A 17,450-nucleotide genomic window follows, 5' to 3' on the forward strand; every position below is an offset into this window, starting at 1 on the left:
GGGGTGAATAATCTCATCAGACAGAACCCAGCACTGCCTGCCCACCATTAACCTTTCCAAACCCCAGCCTGCTGCCCCCTGCCAGTGACACGGCCACAGTGCCAGGGCGTGGTGCCAGCAGCAACCAGCATGGCCATGGGCTGCTGCCTCCTGCCACTGGCTCTCCTCTGCCCAGGGCCGGCCCTGCCTGGCACCGTGCTGAGGCTGTCCACTGAGGCAAGGTCACTGCAGAACAAAGCTCCCACGCTGCCAACAGAAAGGGGCATGAGCCACGGGAGGGGCACTAGGGCCAGGCACTGTGCCCAGAGGTGAGGTGCAGGAGGAAAGTGTGCGCGCGCATCGGGGGAGTGTTCGTTTGAGGTCATTGGGACTCTGGGGCCAGGGCAGCAGGCTCCAGCACTACTCCTCTTAGCCAAGGGGCATGGGAGGTTCCCACAGACCCGCTGTCTGAGCCGGGCACCAGCCAGCCCTCGGCAGGGACAGGCCATCTGCAGCTCCCACCCCCTCGAACCAGGAACACCCTGGGCCCAGTTAGCCCTTTCAATGGTGCCTCCCTTGCCCACACCAAAGCCGCAGGGTCGGGAAGCCCTGGGACACTGGGTCAGACAGAGCCAGCCAGTGGCAGTGAAGTGGGTAACACCTCACTCCTGCCAGGCTCGCTTTGTTCTCCGAGAGGATCTGGCGCTCAGGGGAGGGAGCCAAGCCCTGGCAGGGCCAGGATTCATCTGGCAGGTGCAGAGCAATCACTCCATTGCTCGCTGAGCAGCCTCAAGCATCCCTGCCCTGCCAGCATGGGCCCTCCGCATCCCTGCTCTGGGAGTGCCAAAGGGTACCACGCTGCATGGCAGGCTGGGGACATGGTGTAAGCCAGCAAAGGATTCGAACCCAGGTCTTAGCTTTTCTCCCCTCCCGCAGCTTCCTTCGGGTGCCGGGTCCGGGTGCAAAGGCTGCTCGCGGAGAGTCAACGCAATCAGTGCTCGCGGCCAGGAGAGGGTGCGCTGCTCAGCCCGCGTGCTGGGGAACTGCCCACTGGCCCCGGCTGCCAGCACTGTGCGGGCAAGGCGCTTCGGAGTGAGCGAGCGCAGCAGGGAGCCGAGGGAGAAGGAGGCGGCTGTGACGGAAAGGAACGGAGACTGGCACCAGCAGAGCGGCAAAGGGTTGTTTTCAATGGCACACGACAGATTTACGAACACGGGGACATGCTGGCTTGCCGCAGCATGGCGAGTGGAAGGAACCCGCCACCATGGAGCCACGTGGCAGATCCTTTCTAGAAATGACAGCTACCCAAACCCACCGGTAGAAAAAGGGGCCCCAGGCTGGGGGTGGGAACCCCGGTGAGCCCGTTACTCACACGGCACCCTGAAAGCGAGATGCTGGGTAGGGAGGCGTAGCCCTTTCGGGAGGGGAACCAGCCGTAAAGCACCGTGCAGATCCGAGTGCCCGGCCAGGGAGCCGACTCCCGCCTCTGTGCACAGCAAAGTTACGGCCATTGGAACGAGAGAGAAGCTAAACTAGCACATCTAGTACAATCCCAAACACACCACCTACTCTGGCTGCCGCGCCGGGGAGCCAGCCACACACAACACAGCTCAGCGCCAGGGGGCGGCTGGGGGCAGGTCAGCCCTGCCTACATGCCCACCTCAGCGAGGTGCTCTGCGAGGGGTGGGCATTGTCCAGAGCCCTGGGAACTCCCCCACGCTGCTTAAAACACATCCACAAAACACACACAACACCCCTGATCTCAGCCTCGGGCATATAAGGCAAGAGCTCCCCCTCGCTGGGGGGACCTGCACTGCCAACACCCCCTCCCCACCCTCCCCAAATCCTCCTCCTGGCAGAATCCTCTCCCCAGTCCTGGCTGGGTTAACGAGCACGCTTGGCTCTGCCTTCCGCTCTGGACCCAAATGAGCACTACGTAGAGCCCAGCGTGGAGCTCTCCGGCCCCGGAGTCTAAGGCCGGCCCCGTGCTCACAGGAGGATGAGGCTGGGGTTGCGCAGCTGCCTGTAGACATGCAGGAGCTTTTCCGCCGTCGCACTCGCTTCGTCCCCGAGGCACAGACGGTCCCGCAGGGACTGCACCTCCTTTAGCAGCATCTGCCAGGCAGAGAGGAGAGGGGTTACGAAGGCTGGATCTGCTGCAGCCTGCCAGGCCCTGGCCCCTCCACAGAGGAGTCCTGCAGCCATACCAGGCCCAGCTGCAAACGTCAGGGGCAAGTTACAGACCTCATGGCATGTCCTGAAGAGAGCCCACCAGCATCCTGGCGAACACCCCCCACCCCTGCTGCCTCCTGGCTGCCAGGAGCTAAGCTCTCCATGGGACCACGCCACTCTGGGCCTGGAAGCCTGTGCCAGTCTAGAGTCTCTCAGCCTCTGGCTTTGCTGTCCAATAGAAAGGAGCCCCGCCTGCGTGGGCACATGGCAGGGCTCCAGTCGGTGCCTAGGCTCAGAGTTTCATGCCCCACCATCCGGGAGATGGGCGTTCTGCCCCACTCTGCAGTTACACAGATGCACTCACACAATGCACAGATTACCCCCCGCCCACGCCATGTACCACGCAGGCATACTGCCTACCTCGTGATTGGCTTGGATCTGGCGCAGATACTGCATGCGGAGGTCAGGGGGACCGGAGCCCTGGGCCGCCTGCTCCAGCACCAGAGTCTGCTTCAGAACAGAGAACGTGGCATTAGAGGGAGCTGCTTTTATGGTGCACTCTAGGCTTCCCCTAGCCAACGCTTGCCAAGGGAGGGATCCTCGCTAGGCCAGACACCTCGGGCATGGCTACGGCACTGAGCCGCCTAACCAAAGGCTCCTGTCCTCCAGCTGGCTGGAGTTCAGCCAGCCCCCAGATACTGCTCCTGCTCCAGCACCCATCTTGTTGGGACTCTACCTGCCCAGGGTTGGCCTGCTGTTCCTAGCAGCCATTCCCAGCCTCAGTGCAGCAGTATTTGAAACACTCCCCCGCCCACCCAGCATAGGTCTGAAAGCATTGCAGCACTCTCACTCCCACTCCCACTCCTGCTTCTTTCCTGCTTCAGCCTCTGGGCTTTCCAGGCTTCAGCATTATCTGATGCAGCTTGTGGAAGGAAGCTGGCTCCACGGGTGGCTACAGGTGCCCTGCTCCATTTAGTCATTGCCCTTAGCGCAGCCCACTCTTGGTTCAGGCTGCTACAGCCTCCAGTGGCTTCTATCCTGGCCTCTGGGGATGGGGAGAGTGTTAGCCAGGGCCAGCCCAATCATGCATTCCCCGGCTAGCGCCCCGCTGATTTCAAGCTGCACTGTACAGTTCGGCCACAGGGTGGTGCCAGAGAGATCCCATTTAAAGCAACTGCTCCAACCCAAACTGCGTTAGGGGCCCCGCTGACCCGGGGCTAAGGCCTGCACCCATGCTCGGCGCCTTCATCTGCACAGCACAAGGAAGCAGCAGCCCTAGTTCTGCCGGCTGGTCACAGCTGCAGGCAGCGCAAAGCCTTGGCAGGAGGAACAGCGGCTGCACTTGGGCAAGGAGAGGCCATGCATAGTAGCGTACGCAGCAACGCCAGTGGCGAGCAGCAGGCTGGAGTCAGTTCTGGGGTCACGCTGGTGGGGAATGCGCCAGGCATCCCATCCCAGCATGCTCGGGGCCTGGGATTACCATGTAATAGCCATGCAGGCTTGGGAAGGACTGCTGGCTGGTCAGTGCAGCCATTCACACTGCCCAATGGGACTGGCTGGAGCAAGCACCTCCTGGATGCAAGGAGGGGGTAGGACGGCCCCAGGCCATGAGGGTCAGAAGCAGCAGCTCCAGAGAGCCAAAGGGCTGGGGGACATGGGGACCCCAAATTAGCTCAGAACCAGGCCAATGGAGTGACAGAGGCAAAGCTCACTCCCAGCTAAACGACCCCAGAAATAAAGGCAGCTCAAATAACGCCCAGGGCAGGCTGCAGTAGCCTGTCTCTCCGCAAGGGGCAGCTCCAAGCAGTGTTCCCAGCCAGGCTGGGGCAGCTGCTGCAAGCATAAGCCCCCTCTCTTTCTGGGGGGTGGGATCTGCACCTGGATGCGCCGGATCACGGCTTGATGCACTCTGCACATATCTGCCAGAGAAGGGCTCTGGATCAGGATCTCCACAGCCTGGATTGGGCCCGCTGGGCAGAGATTGTTCACAGCCACCTGCAAGAGAGAGGAGATCCTTACTGCAAACATTGCCAAGCCACAGGGGGTTGTCTGCGCAGAGGGCGGGGGCAGACCCCTGGGGTACCCCCTCGGCCTGACAGCACAGCTGTGGATGGAGGAGGGTTAGATGCGGATCCCAACAGCCAGAGATATCTGTGCTCTAGAGGCAGCAGCATGGGGCATTCATTCCTTGCCCCCACTCCCACCCGCTCATCTGTACTAGAACACCTCCAGGCTCAGGACAGCAAAAGAGGGGGACAATTCCCCCAGCTAGGCTGCCCTGGCTCAACCAACAACCTCGGAAGTAGAAGATCATTCAGTCTCCTGTACTGACACTACACTGGGGTCTAGGTAAGTGCAGAGACGCATCAAACTCATGGAATTTGGACTGGAACCAGCGTGGGACCCAGAAGCGGCAGTACTGCAGTAGGACAGCAGGCTCCAGCCTTGTCCGGTGGCGTACTGAGATGATTCGATGGCCATTCCCCAAAGGACCTAATCCTGAAGGCTTAGCCTGAGCAGAATTAATGCTGGCACTAATCACATTGGCAATATTAACGCTCTCATGCATGAAGCAACCTGAACCAGGTCATTGCCAACACACAGCCAGCTGGGGCTCTCTCACTGGAGAGTTAACCGGCCATGGCAGGAGAGCCGGTTCGCAATTAGTTTTTTTCTTTTGCACGTAGAAAGGGATTTTCGCATTAAGGGAAAAGCCGAAGCAGATCAGATTTAAACCAGCGTCCAGCCACATTTCCCCTCATTTTGCAGAATTAGCAAAACACAGCGAGCCTAATGAGCAGTTAAAACTCGAGCTTTGCTGCTTCCTGGCGCCCTGGATCCTGCAGCCAAGTTGTGACACCGAATCATGGCCATCAGGGACAGGGATCACGCCCAAGTTATGGGAACTCAGCAGGACTGGGAAGGAGCAGCTGGGCTGAGCGGAAGAGAAGTTCTTATTCAGACCAGTATTGGCAACAGCAGCCAGACTGGGGAAGGGAGCGCCGGGGGAAGGCACGGAGAAGCAGCCCTCTCAGAGCTGTTGGCTCCGTTCACTTTCTAGCTCGGTGCCTGGTGTCTGAACTCCTCAGACACTAAGGGACGTAGCCTCAGACCAGGCTGGGAGCGATCGTCAGCCCCACAGGCAGAAAGGACGTTGTGGATTTTAAGGCATCCCACTGGGACCTGGACAGTGCCCTGCTCTGCCAGGCACCTGCGTAAGCTTGGCCAAGGCGCCCACCTACCTGGCAGGGCTGGGCAGTGCAGGCACCACAGGGATGAGGGCCAGATAAGGCCACGGGCAGATTTGAAGGATGGCTGAACAGACGCAGAGAGAGCAGGGCTGGGAACTGGTTCCTGATCTTGTTTCTTACCCAAAAGACAATCCCGTTGACAAGGAGCTGGGTCCCCTTCGGGTCTGAGAAGTGAGGAACTCAGCTGACCCCTGGCCACCCCCCACTCCCATAGGCGGCAAGGGGACAGCACAAGCCTTTGAAGAACCCGGGGGGGGGCAAAGGAGGGGGAACCAGCCAGTTGGGCTTTCAACCATTAGCACGCCAGATCCCCAAACCCAGCAATGCAGCCAGTGCCCTTTTCACTGACCCCCCATGAGTGCAGCCCCTTGATGCCCATGGGCTTGGGCACCCAGCCCTGGGAGACATGACCAATGGGGGTAGCATGGAGTTTGTGAGAGGGGGGTCAGCGCTGGGGAGCTGATCCTGGGCTTTGTCAAGCCCTGGGCAATGAAGGGACCTAGCCCCTTCCCTCCCTCCCCACAGCAGTGGTTCCCTCTGGGTCTCCACAGGCAGAGCCAGGACCCCAGCTTGCCACTGGCTAGTCCCTTGCCACGGGACTCTGGAGCAGAAGCCGGCTCTTCACGGGGTGGGTCGGAGGCTGTTTCCCTGCAGAGCTAACCCATTCCTTGCCTCTCGGACGAGCAGCTGCACCTCGCCTCCATGTGGGGCCAGGCCCCGCACTGCCGACACATCCTGGCCCCTCAGTGTCGCGGCCACAGTGTTCTCCGCCAGCAGCCACTGCAGAGCAGCACAGCAGAGCGGGGCTCCTGGGGGAAAGAGGAGAGAAAGCAGAGCCGGTCAGGTGGCTGCACATGCTCCCCTCCGCAGCGGCAGCTGAGGTCTCTCCAAGCATGAGCCTGGCGCTTCCCCCGCACCGCTGTCACGTTAGTCACGCTAAGGGAGCCCACTCAGAGAGGAACACGGCCTCAGTGCAGGATTCCCCCGGGCACCCTGCCATGCTTCTGTGGCATGAGGGAGGGCGGCCATACACGTCACATGAAGGAAGGGAGTCAAGGCCTCTAGGAAACAGCCCCCAAACCGTGCCACAGGATGCCAATAGGAGCAAAAGAGAAAGCAGGGCTGGTGCCCACCTGAGCAGTTCTCAGCAGGGCAGACAGGGTAGTACCATGGAGCAGACAGGGTAGTACCACGGCTGGGCCCTTGAGGCTGCTCCTCTCTGACAGAGGCAGATCCTTCCCATCTGTTCTCCCAGGGGAAGGGGAGGCGCGGACACAAAGGAACTGCCGTGAGGGCTGGTTGTGTGTGGCCCCAGGACGCTTGCTCTGTTAGACACTTCCCCTCCCGCAGCCGAGTGGCTGCCCTGTGGCTAGGGGTTCTCACCGCCCCGTGAGAGACCTGAAGGTCTCTCTTGCGCAGAACAGGGAGGGTATGCGACAGAGGCAGCACCTCCCGGGGGAGGCGCCCATGGTGCCAGCCACAGGAGCATGGTGGGGTTAACGCCACCCCAGGCCGATTTCCACTTCTCCAAGATCAGTGTTCAGCTCTGGCTAACTGCACCACCGGAGCGAAGGCTCCAATCATGCTGCTGCGCTCCACGAACTGGCATGACTGATGGACCCCGCTCAGGAAGCCAGAGCGAGAAGCGCATTGGCAGAGCTGTGTAGGCAAGGTCTGCATCACACCTGCACACACACGGTGCAGTTCCTTCACCCTCACCCATGTTGAAACCCACTGTCCATCTCCTACCCACTCCGCTCGGACACAGCTCTAGGTTTCTCCAACGGTGCCTTCACCCACAGCCATTTAGCGAGACTAAACACAAAGGAGAGGGTGAGTCCTGGCATAGCCAACAGCCCAGCAGGAGACAGACTGCCTGCTCTTCCCCATGGAGAGGGGTGGTGACCCCACGTACTGGCCAAGAAGAGACGCCACCCACTACAGCAGGCCTGGATGGGCTCCAGGAGGGGCAGCAGGAATGGAACTCCAGCCCCTGGTTTCCGGACTGGTGGGGCTAGTACGTGTCCATGGGCGTTTGTTGGGACTGACCACGTTCCTAGCCCTAGCCTCACAGTTCGAAGCAGCAGACATGGACCAAGAGCTTTTACACACAGTATGTGGCTGTGGCTCCTTGGCTGTGCCTCCTTGGCCCAGTATGTGGCTGTGGCTCCTTCTGCCCAGAGAGGCCAGTCCCCACCTGAAGGTTAGCTCCGTCGAGGACGGCTCTCTCCTGCCAGATTGCACAGCAGTGGCTGTGCTGCACAAGTCCAATGCAAGGGAATGCTATGTCACAAGCCCATGATCCAGGGGGTCATGCCCAGGCAGGATCCTGGGGGATAGGGCACAAAATCCTGGTTTATGATAGTCAAGAATTAGCAAAAAGCATCAGCAGTGCCAGGCAGCTGGCCTGGGTCTGGGCTTCTCGCTGCAGACACAGCTGGGGCAGAGCGCGACTTGGGCAACCCTCATCTGATCACTTCAGTTGATCCGCAAAGATGGTATTTAAACACCCAGGCAGACCAGCCACAAAGCTCCCACAAGCCTCAACATGCGTTATCTGTGGCCAAGCAGCCCCCAAAGAGCTACACTCTGGAAACAAGACAAATTAAAGAGCGTCTGAGTGTCCGAAGTGAATGACTTCTGGAAAGTGATCACAGAGCCCAGCCCTGCAGGGGGAACTACTGCAGCAAATCCACCCCAGGACAACACTGCCTGGACAGAAACATGCACTATGACTGGACAGCTGCTCTCTAGGGATCAAGAACCACCCAGGAGAATTACCAACCTTCACAGAAGCTCTTCAATGCATTTTTCACCAGCTCCGACGACACCTTGATAGAAGCCACTGATGGGGCCAGATACTCATTTCCTAGGGCGTCCGGCGCCTTGGAAAGCAGCTGGTCACTGACTTCCGTGCTGCTGGGGTCAGACTGCACCCTGGATACTTTCAGGAAGGTCTCCACTGGGTCTGACAGGGTGGCGATGGAAGGAGGGGCTCCAGGCACCGTGCTGTCATCCAGACGAAGGCACTGCAAGATGTCAATGGTGCATTCGCTCAGGGGCAGGCAGATCCCTTCTTTGTCTGGGGAAAGGCCAGGAGAGTCATCAGGAAGCAGGTCGTCCAGTGACTCATCGGAGTCTGACGCACTGTCCAGAATCTCTCGCAGGCTGTAGAAGAGAGCACAGGAGACGGTCAGAGGCAGCTCCAACTTGGTGCCTTCGGCTGAGCCGAGCGGCAGCGTCACCTCCCTCTTGCTCCCAGGGAGGAGTTGGTCGATTGGAAAGGTGAACGTGGTGGCCGAATCAGCAGAGTATTCGTCAAAGGCACAGGGGCTCGTGAACAGCTGAATGCAGAGGGTCCAGCCTTGCTCCAGGCTGCATTCGCTTGAGTTCTCCAACACACAGGAGATGGTCCAGGTATCTCGAAGCAGCAGGCGGCTCCAGCTGGCGGTAATTGTGCAAGTGACGGGCTTCCGGCCATCTTGGTTGGACAGTAATGCAGCACTCACATTCAGCACCTGGTTCAGGCTTGTCAGAGCTCGGTTCTTCTGGTCCACGGCCTTTTTCAGGAAAGAAACTCTGTGGGGAGCAGGGGGAGAAGAGAGCTCACTTCCCACAGAGGTAATGGCTTTGGGACACATAGAGCTAACGAATCAGAAACCCAGCCAGGCGACATGGCCAAAGGCTAGCACACAAGGCTACACACACCCAGGGCAAGTGGCACTCACACTAAGATTGAGAAGCCAAACTTCGATGGATCATTTCATGAGCCCTTCTAAACTCCCCCGGACACCACTGCTCTGGAACTTCAACAGCCGAGAGCACTGGACAGACTGAGAGCCCCGTTAGCCCTAGAACCCTCCTGGGACCTGGCCAGCCACAGCATTGCTGCTCACAAGGATTCGATACCCCAACCGCCCCCTTTCACACGCGACACCAGATCAACTGAGCTGACGCAGGCTAATGCAGACGAGGCTGTGTGATCCCACTCCCAGCCACTTCCCCAGGAAGGCTCCTGATTTCAGCTGTGGCTACAAGAGACAGCAGTACAAAAAGCTGTGGCCACTACAAAAGCAGCTCACAACAAAGGCAGGTACCTGGAGCTCTAGGAAACAAACATACACAAACCCCAAGGAGAGAGACTGGTTTAAAATAAGGCACAGATGAACATCCAGGCCTAAGGCACATGTCTGCCCTGCACGGGATCCCGAAATGGTCATCCATTTTGGGATGCTTGGGAGTGACTGGCATCTTGCCCTCCCACCTTCTGTTGCAGAGGCTGTAAACAACATGACATTCTCGGCATACAAGAGCTCTCTGGTTTGAAGGGAAAAGGGCAGCAAACAGCACTGGCTGTAAACAAGGCTTTTATTATCCCATGGGGCTGGGGGCTTCCTCCCAGGCTGTCTCGACTCGGAATCACTCAGGAAAGGCAAATGTTTGAGTACTGCAGCCAACTAATAAAAGCACTTTACTGCTAACCTCTGAGCCAGGAGCTGAGGCAGGAGAATCTAGTTCACTTCCAATAAAACCAAGGAGCTCACAAACGAACAGCCCACTCATACCCATTAGCGCGCTGCCCTTTACCTCTCCGAGACATTGCCTATCCCAGACAGCAGTTCCTTTATCCTTTGGCCAGCTTTTTCTGGGGTCAGCCTGATGGGATGGGGGTCATCAGGACTGCATAAGTCACAGCTCATCAGTCGGCCTTTAGCAGACAGAGCCAACAGCTCTGAGTCACCTGAGAGGCACACACACGCAGAGAGAACCAGGTTAGCTGTCAGCAAACAGACTAGAACATCACACACAACTCCCTGATGCAACTAGGGAGCAGTGGCGGACAGCCAAGGGAGCAAAGACAGACAGGTGGGATATCAGTCGTTCTGGCTGGGCCCTGCACCCAGCCCTGAGAGAGAGGAGCCATTCCCCCTGAAGTCTGCAGGGACAACTGCACAGCCCTGCCTGAGGCACGCAGACTGTACCCACCTCAACAAGCCAGCTCAGAGGGGAAGCTGTGGTGTGAGGAGGCAAATGCCTTTTGCATACAGGACTGTGGGTGTAACTCTGCCTAGGAGTGTCTGATTAGTGTCCCTACATAACAAGGTATTCCTTTCCAGGTGCAGTTTGGGGAATGGGAAGCTACTTCTCTCATCATAATGTCATTACTGCAGGCTCACCCCTCCCACCCATATCCAGGGCCACCCCAAAATACCAGGTGTCCTGCAACATGAATTTGGAGAGCAGTAAACACAGACTGCGAATGACTGTTGACGGGCTACAATGGGAAACCAAATACACAGAATGTTACATGGCATGCCCACAAAGAGTGCACCCCGAGCCACCACCCTCTGCAGGTGGTTCCTGCAGGGCAGTTTCCTGCAGGTGGGATGCACTCTCTCTGCTCCTGCCCCTTCCCTCACTTGCTCTATTACCAGGGACACATGCATGGGAAGTGGCTCCATGCTGCCCACTGTTCCTTCCCTGCCCGGAGTCCCAGAATGCTCCAGCTAGCTGTGACGTCAAGAGCCGGGCAGCACGTCAGAATGACGACATCAGCTGCAGAATACGCAGCAGGAGCACACATGCTACGAGGATGCAAAGAGCCTGTTTCCATGCAGGAGCCCTCTGTGATCAGGAGACGCGCTCAGGCTATGTGTACAACCAACCGCTGCTGGTGCGGGCTGCTCCCTGAGTTCTGCAGAGGTGCCAGCAGCACACTGCCTCACCCCACTTGTTCATGCTTTGGACATTTGCTTTGGCAAATGCTACCTTACCCTCTTGCTGATTCTTTAGTGCCCATGTGTTCACAAAGCCACCAGATTATGGGGCTCAGGTAAGAGCTAACAGGGCTCCCTAGCTCCTCCTCTGCCCCCATCTCTATGCATGGCAGAGAGCAGTGGGAACCAGAGCACTTTGGACCGTCCCCAGAATGCTGCTCAGGCCTGGGTCTACAAAAGCACCCGACTCTGAGAAGGCAACACACCTGCTTCCCCAGCCCTCACTGGGAAGCAACGCACGGACACAGAGCTGTCAGGCAGAAGAAGGAAAGGAGCTTACGGACTCTGAACGGCTGTGTCGGGAGCTCTTCACTGTGGAGCCCTTTGTCCAGCCAGCCACGGTGTTAGTAAATTGCCTTTTGGGAAGCTTTTCGCTTAGGTCGATTTGGACTTGCCCCCAGCGCCACTCCATGCAGGATCCTACCTCTGATACAGACACAGCAGCCCCAGGGTCCTCTTTATAGAGAGCACAACCCCTCCGACCGTGACCACACCGCCTACTGCTCCAAGGCGGGAGAGACACCCACACAAGGGACACCACAAAGACAGCCACATGGGGAGCTGATCTCTGAACACACATGACATTGCCTCTCCCGTCCAATTCCTGGCTCGGCATGCTTGATGTAAACAACTTACAATAACGAGGGTGAGCCAATGGAAGCCGGACCTTTAACGAGGAATGGTGGAGAGGTAGAAACGGGAATACGCAGTTAGAACAAAGCTATTCCTGCCTATTTCAGCCCCAAGAATGACATTTTTTTTTTTACTGCTGGCAGTACCTTCTGAGGCCCGAGAAGACAAGGAAAGCGCCACAACGCTACAGATACTTAAACTGGCTGGAGACAGAACAGGAGGCAGGACGTATGCAGTGTTATCTATGCTCTCGGGGTCGGAAGTGTTGCTGACCCAATCCAGGTCGACCGCGGAGATGTCCGAATGCGTGCTGTAATACATCCGGCTGCCGCCACCACATGCGGCGCACAGGATGGGCCCTTGCAGGTAGTACTCCCTGACCTCTGGGACCTTGGCATCTTCTCCCCGCTCTGCCTTCATGGCCACCATCTTGCCATAGTGCCCGACCACCACAACACAGTCGCAGCCCGAGTCTCCAAACAGCTGCTGGTCATCGGGATCGTCCAGGGCTTTGTGTTCTGTTCTCAAGGCTCCAATGAAGACAACAGGCTCTTCCAGATGGTGAAGGATCTTCACAGGCGAAGCCTGGCCTGCAACCTCACTGCAGGCATCAACGGCTTCAGACGCATTGAGGGCCTTCAGTGGCACGCTGCACAGCTGCCCGTCCGGGAAGCCACAGAGAATCATGGGAGAGTCGAGCATGGCAGCGTCTATTCCAAAGAGCAGGCTGAAGAGGGGTTCCTCCAGCGTGAACCCCCCCGAGCACCACAGGCCCTCCCCGGGCCCGGCTGTGCCTGGCGCGGATGCACAGCACAAGACAGGAAGGAAGCGTGAGGGCAGTGCGTCCCCGTAATCTCCTGTTTGGTCGCAGGTGGAGAATCCCACCTGGCTGATTTGCCGGCATGGCTGGCTCTCCTGATCGGGGTCCAGAAGCACATGGAGTTTCATCCACCACTGGCCCTGAGCCTGGGACAGGGTGACAAGAACATCGGTCAGCAGCGTGAAGGTGCACAGCGTGACGTCTGGGACGATGCAGGCATCTGAGTCTACGGGGAAGACGCTGGAAGGGCAAGCGTCCTCTTTGCCATCGCCGCCATCAGTCTGCTTCATTAACCTTCAACCAAATAGGGAAAAGCTTTCAGTCAAGCCATAGGGCAAAGTCAGCGCTTCCTTAGCTCGCCTCTCACCCCCGCGCTTACAGACAAGCTTACAAATGGAGCATCCGCTTCAAGGAACTGTATTGGGTGCGGTGATCTGGAGACAGCAGGAAGAGCCAATGCTCCGGAGGGACGTGTGTTTTGGAAACCCTTATCCCTTTCAGTAACTTATGGGTGCATAAGGATGTGATGGAGGACACCTGACCCTGCCAACCCACTCCTCTGCTACGAGTGGCTGTTAGGTGTGTGCATGATGAAAGGATGAAGCACAGGTGCCAGACACAAGGCTGTCTGCAAGGGCAGTACCGGTCTAGTCACACAGCCTCAGGACTTAACATCTAATCAATCACACAAACTGCGAACTGGCTAACCTAAGGGGACTGGCTAACATAAGGGGAACCATGATCTTGTGATTCGAGCTGACCCCTGGTGGAGTCAGATAGATTTTCCTCTTCTCCCAACACACATCACTGCGCAGGGGGCTAGGAGCAGGGCTGGGCTGCCTTTGAAGCACCAGGAACCAATCAATGCAAGATGCAAGTCACCACTCTCAATGGACCGGGCGGTCTGACATGTGGATGAGATTTACTGTGGGGACAGTGCAAAACCAGCTTGGGAGCTGAGCCTTTTTTGTTTTTTTAATGGATTTTAACAAACATGCCTTGAAGCAAGCAGACACCCCCACACCAGAAGGACAGCCCCATTGGGAGGGCCAACACTCTGCCCCATCAGCTCCCCTAGGATCACGGGGAGGGAGGACACCCCCACCACTTATCATGAGTAAGTGAGGCATTGACAGTGACTAGACATCTGCCAGTGCCACCACCCCACCCTCTGAAGGACTCCTCCAACAGACAGCATAGCATGGTAGAGAGCACACCGCATGGGCAGGGTGCCAGGAGACACTGTGCTGCCAGGGGTTTGATTCTTTTAGGGTGACTCAGAAGAGCAGGTGTTTCCCCTCTGAAATGTAAACACTGCTGCAGTTCCTTCAGGACATGGGGTAACCACACAGCAGGTGGGGGCAAACAGGAGGAACGTGAAGACTGTCATATGGAAATCTTGGGGTCGGGAATGCTTGGAGACTACCATCCTTCAGGATGACCCCTAGACTCCAACCAGGTCTCGCTGCAGAGCGCTGGAAGCATGTGTCATTAAACCACCTGCTACTTTCGTTAAGACTTTAATGAGCAGAGACAAACTTCATTGTCCCTGCCAGGCTGCATCCCAAGTCTCACCTGCTCTGCTGGTCCAGGGATACACAGTAAATGCCATTTCCGGCACACAGGATGTAGAGCTGCCTACGAAGCGGGAGGAGTTCCACATGCCAAACTTGATCGGGAAACCTGTAGATGGCCTAGATATCAAAAAGGGAAAGAGAATGTCAGTTTCATGCAGCAATGACGGAGGCTGGGGGAAAGGTTGCTACTGGTTTTTAAGCAGCTTCCCAGCTGCTCCTGCAAGAGCTCACCACGAGGACACAACCTATCAGAGCAGCACCAAACAGAAACAAAAGGCATTGGGGCCACCTAGCCAATGCCAGCTATCACAATCCTGCCTCCCCTTAAGCAGCCACACGTCCAGCACCACCACTGTAGTGTGTAAAGACAAGACCTGTGAAACATCAACAGAACGATGCCACTTACACTGATGGAGAATCTGGCCTCTCGAGTCTCCCCAGTGCTTACTTGAGAACTGTATATACAAGTACGGATGGGGTGATAACCGGCCAGCGCTGCATGAGGTACCGAGTTATGCTCAGCATTCTGTACATGCACTTGGACAAGTGATGCTATGTGAGAACATACATGTGTGACTGCAGGTATGTCAAAACTAGCCATTCAACACAAACATTTGCAACCTTCCTATGAGCAAACATCTCTCACATGAATAAAGGAAACATTAGCTGGACCATATTTTCCCCTGCTGAGGATGCACATATAGAACAAATGCAAGCTAAAACAGCCATTTTCTGAATATACTAATTGCCAGGAGTAAAACCATTAATGGGCAATATTGCATGTGTATTTCTAAATTCAAAACAATCATTTTAAGACATGGCATGGCATTCTTCACTTCCACTCTAAACGGTTGTGTAGTTGCTGCTCTGTGCTGTAAGCAGGTGACATTTCACCCCAGAGGTGGCTGCATTGCTCCGGTGACGGAAGCAGCTGTAGCTCGTACAGTGTTTTGGGACAAGTGGTGCTATAGAAATGGAAGCTCATTATCGCCGGATTGAAAGAGTGTCATACATACACACACACACACACACACACAAACAAATTCAAAGCAAACATTCAGTGTTTTATGCTAGCTGAGGATAGAAAAAAGAAAAATTCAAAACCCAGAGATGACCTACTTTCTTGAGAAAGAAAAAACGTGTAGGAGGCTAATCCTGGTATCTCACTGATGGCTTCCTTAGAAATGATAAAAAGAATAAATTAAAAAAGATGACATGTCTAACTTGGTGCTAAGGCTGCTGCTTATCACAGCAAAGAAAAGGGAAAAATCAATGGCGCACAAAACTCAAAAACGGTCATCTTGTTGGAAAAAAGGAAAAAAATCTTTCAATAATTTAATTAAACGGTTTGTCCCAGGAAACGAGGGAAAAAGTCAAAGAGCACCCTTTATTCACCAATGAAAAGATTATTTGAAGCCAGACTAGTATTTCACTGATAGTCTGAAACCCAAATTCTGCTAAACTGGACACACATGGAGCTAGACTTGTGAAAACAGATGGAGGAGGCCAGCTTGCTAGTCATTGGTGGCAGGAGCTACGTCCAAGATTTTCAAACCTGAGTGTCTAGGCTCCTAAGCAAGTGGCCTAATTTCATGAGTGCTGAGAACCCAGAACCCCCAATGACTTTGACGGGCACTCTGTACTTTTGAAAATCAGTCCACTAAGGACTTTGGAGCCAGGTTTTAGGCAAGGTTTGTCCTTGTGGTTGCCCTGTGCCTTGATATGAAAAAAATCCTAGAAGCTACAGAAAGTCACTGATGCTTCAGCCATGCCCCCCTAGGAGCAGAGGACATGTCTACAGAGCACTCACAGTGTGGCAAACAGGGGCATAAGTTGACAGTGCCCCATCCTGCCCACACCGTTCAGCTGTGCGGATCCTACTCCTACATGCTAAAAGTTCCTTAGTGCGCACTGACGTACTTGTATTGTGGTTTTCCCTTCTCTCAATGTGAGCACGTCACTTCGAACCTCCGGCTTTAGCCCCTCTCCAGGGGCCTGTCTTGGCTGCAGAGTTACCCCGGGTGTGGGCACCTGGGCTAGCCCAGCCCGGGGGAGAATGGCTACTCTACGCCACAGCCCATCACTGCAGTCCCGGCGCAGGCTGGGTGCTCACCTTCAGCACCTTCCCTTCCTGGTCATACACATAGACGAACTCGCTGCCGTTGGAGAGGTAGATCTCGTTCTCGTGGCACAGCACTCGGGGCTTGCCCGCAGCCAGCCCCCCAACAGGGCAGCAGAACCCAGCCAGGTAATCCACCCTGTGGCCCACGTGCGCCATCCTCCTGCCGGACGGGCACCCGGTGCCAAGCTGGGGGGAGGGAACGGAGATGGTTATCGGAAGGGGGGGAGCCTGACAGAGCCTATCCCAGAGCCCCATGCGGGGGTGGGGAGGCAAAGAGCACAGTGCTGTTCCAAGGCGTGCTGGGCTCTTTCCCGTGGGGGGCAATGTCCGCCCACCCCCACGCTGTGGGGGGCACCCCAACGGGTCCTCCCCCGCCAGTAGCCCCAGCTGCCAACGAGCAAAAACCCCATAAAGGAGACGCCGCCCCTGGGAACTGTCCCAGATGGGGGGAGGAGGGGAGAAAATCTGTGCGCCCAGGACCCCCCCCACCTCCTGCCCCCCCAGGAGAGGCCCTGTGCCTGCGATCCCCCCAACCTCCTGCCCCCCCCTGCAGCCCCCCTAACCTCCTGTCCCCCCCGGGAGGGCCCTGCGCCCACATCCCCCCCCCTACCTGCGACCCCCCCAACCTCCTTTCCCCCGGGAGGGGCCCTGCGCCTGCGACCCCATCTCCTGCCCCCCTGGGAGAGGCCCTGCGCCCGCGGCCCCCCAAACCTGCGCCCCAGGGTCCCCTCCCAGGCCGACCCCCGCCCCCCTCGGACCACCCGGGGGCTTCGGGGCCGCAGGTACCGGGGGGGGGGGCCTCTCCGCCTTACGGCTCCCTTCGCGGCCGCCGCAATGGGGCGGGGGGTGTTTGCGACAGGCCGTAAAGCGGGAAGGGCTGCAGGGGGAGGGGCTCCCTGTGACACCCCCCGGGGCGGGGCAGCCAGGATCGGCCCATTTTCCTGCGAGCCCAAAGCAAGGGAGAGAACCCAGGCGTCCGGGCTCCCAGCCCTCCCCTGCTCTAACCACTAGACCCCACTCCCCTCCCAGAGCCAGGGAGAGAACCCAGGCGTCCGGGCTCCCTGCCCCCCCCCCCGTAACCATCAGCCCCCACTCCCCTCCCAGAGCCAGGGAGAGAAC

At 57.2% G+C, this 17,450-nt stretch overlaps 1 protein-coding gene across 10 annotated transcripts; it reads right to left on the bottom strand.

Annotated features, from left to right (window-relative positions):
• Positions 1 to 1,145: 1,145 nt before the first annotated feature.
• Positions 1,146 to 17,194, bottom strand: FAAP100 (FA core complex associated protein 100). Of its 10 annotated transcripts, XM_043497507.1 has the most exons (10): positions 17,120 to 17,194; positions 16,323 to 16,518; positions 14,208 to 14,326; positions 11,959 to 12,926; positions 9,990 to 10,143; positions 8,188 to 8,981; positions 6,075 to 6,211; positions 4,030 to 4,146; positions 2,572 to 2,661; positions 1,146 to 2,094 (listed from the first exon to the last, which is right to left on the bottom strand). In XM_043497507.1, the coding sequence occupies exons 2-10, from the start codon at positions 16,485 to 16,487 to the stop codon at positions 1,969 to 1,971; spliced, it is 2,670 nt and encodes an 889-aa protein (XP_043353442.1). In that variant the 5' UTR covers positions 16,488 to 16,518; positions 17,120 to 17,194; the 3' UTR covers positions 1,146 to 1,968. The 10 variants fall into 10 exon arrangements, 8 of the variants coding, with proteins under 8 accessions (XP_043353442.1, XP_043353441.1, XP_038227887.1 ...); XM_043497506.1 differs by lacking the exon at positions 17,120 to 17,194 and having other exon boundaries at positions 2,572 to 2,658; positions 14,616 to 16,800; XM_038371959.2 differs by lacking the exon at positions 17,120 to 17,194 and having other exon boundaries at positions 16,323 to 16,799.
• Between the last annotated feature and the right edge of the window lie 256 nt (positions 17,195 to 17,450).

Source organism: Dermochelys coriacea, chromosome 14 (assembly GCF_009764565.3).
Source record: "Dermochelys coriacea isolate rDerCor1 chromosome 14, rDerCor1.pri.v4, whole genome shotgun sequence".
In the NCBI taxonomy this organism is placed as follows: domain Eukaryota; kingdom Metazoa; phylum Chordata; order Testudines; family Dermochelyidae; genus Dermochelys; species Dermochelys coriacea.

What these genes read in the sequence shown, in the direction of transcription:
- FAAP100 (XM_038371959.2), bottom strand. Translation starts at nt 16,586, where the DNA reads ATGGGGCTCTGGGATAGGCTCTGTCAGGCTCCCCCCCTTCCGATAACC. An exon ending in GTCTTCTCGGGCCTCAGAAG is followed by an intron (nt 10,144 to 11,958) that starts GTACTGCCAGCA and finishes TGTGCCTCTCAG; the next exon opens with GTGACTCAGAGCTGTTGGCT. An exon ending in CCGTGATCCGGCGCATCCAG is followed by an intron (nt 2,662 to 4,029) that starts GTGCAGATCCCA and finishes TCTGTTCTGAAG; the next exon opens with CAGACTCTGGTGCTGGAGCA.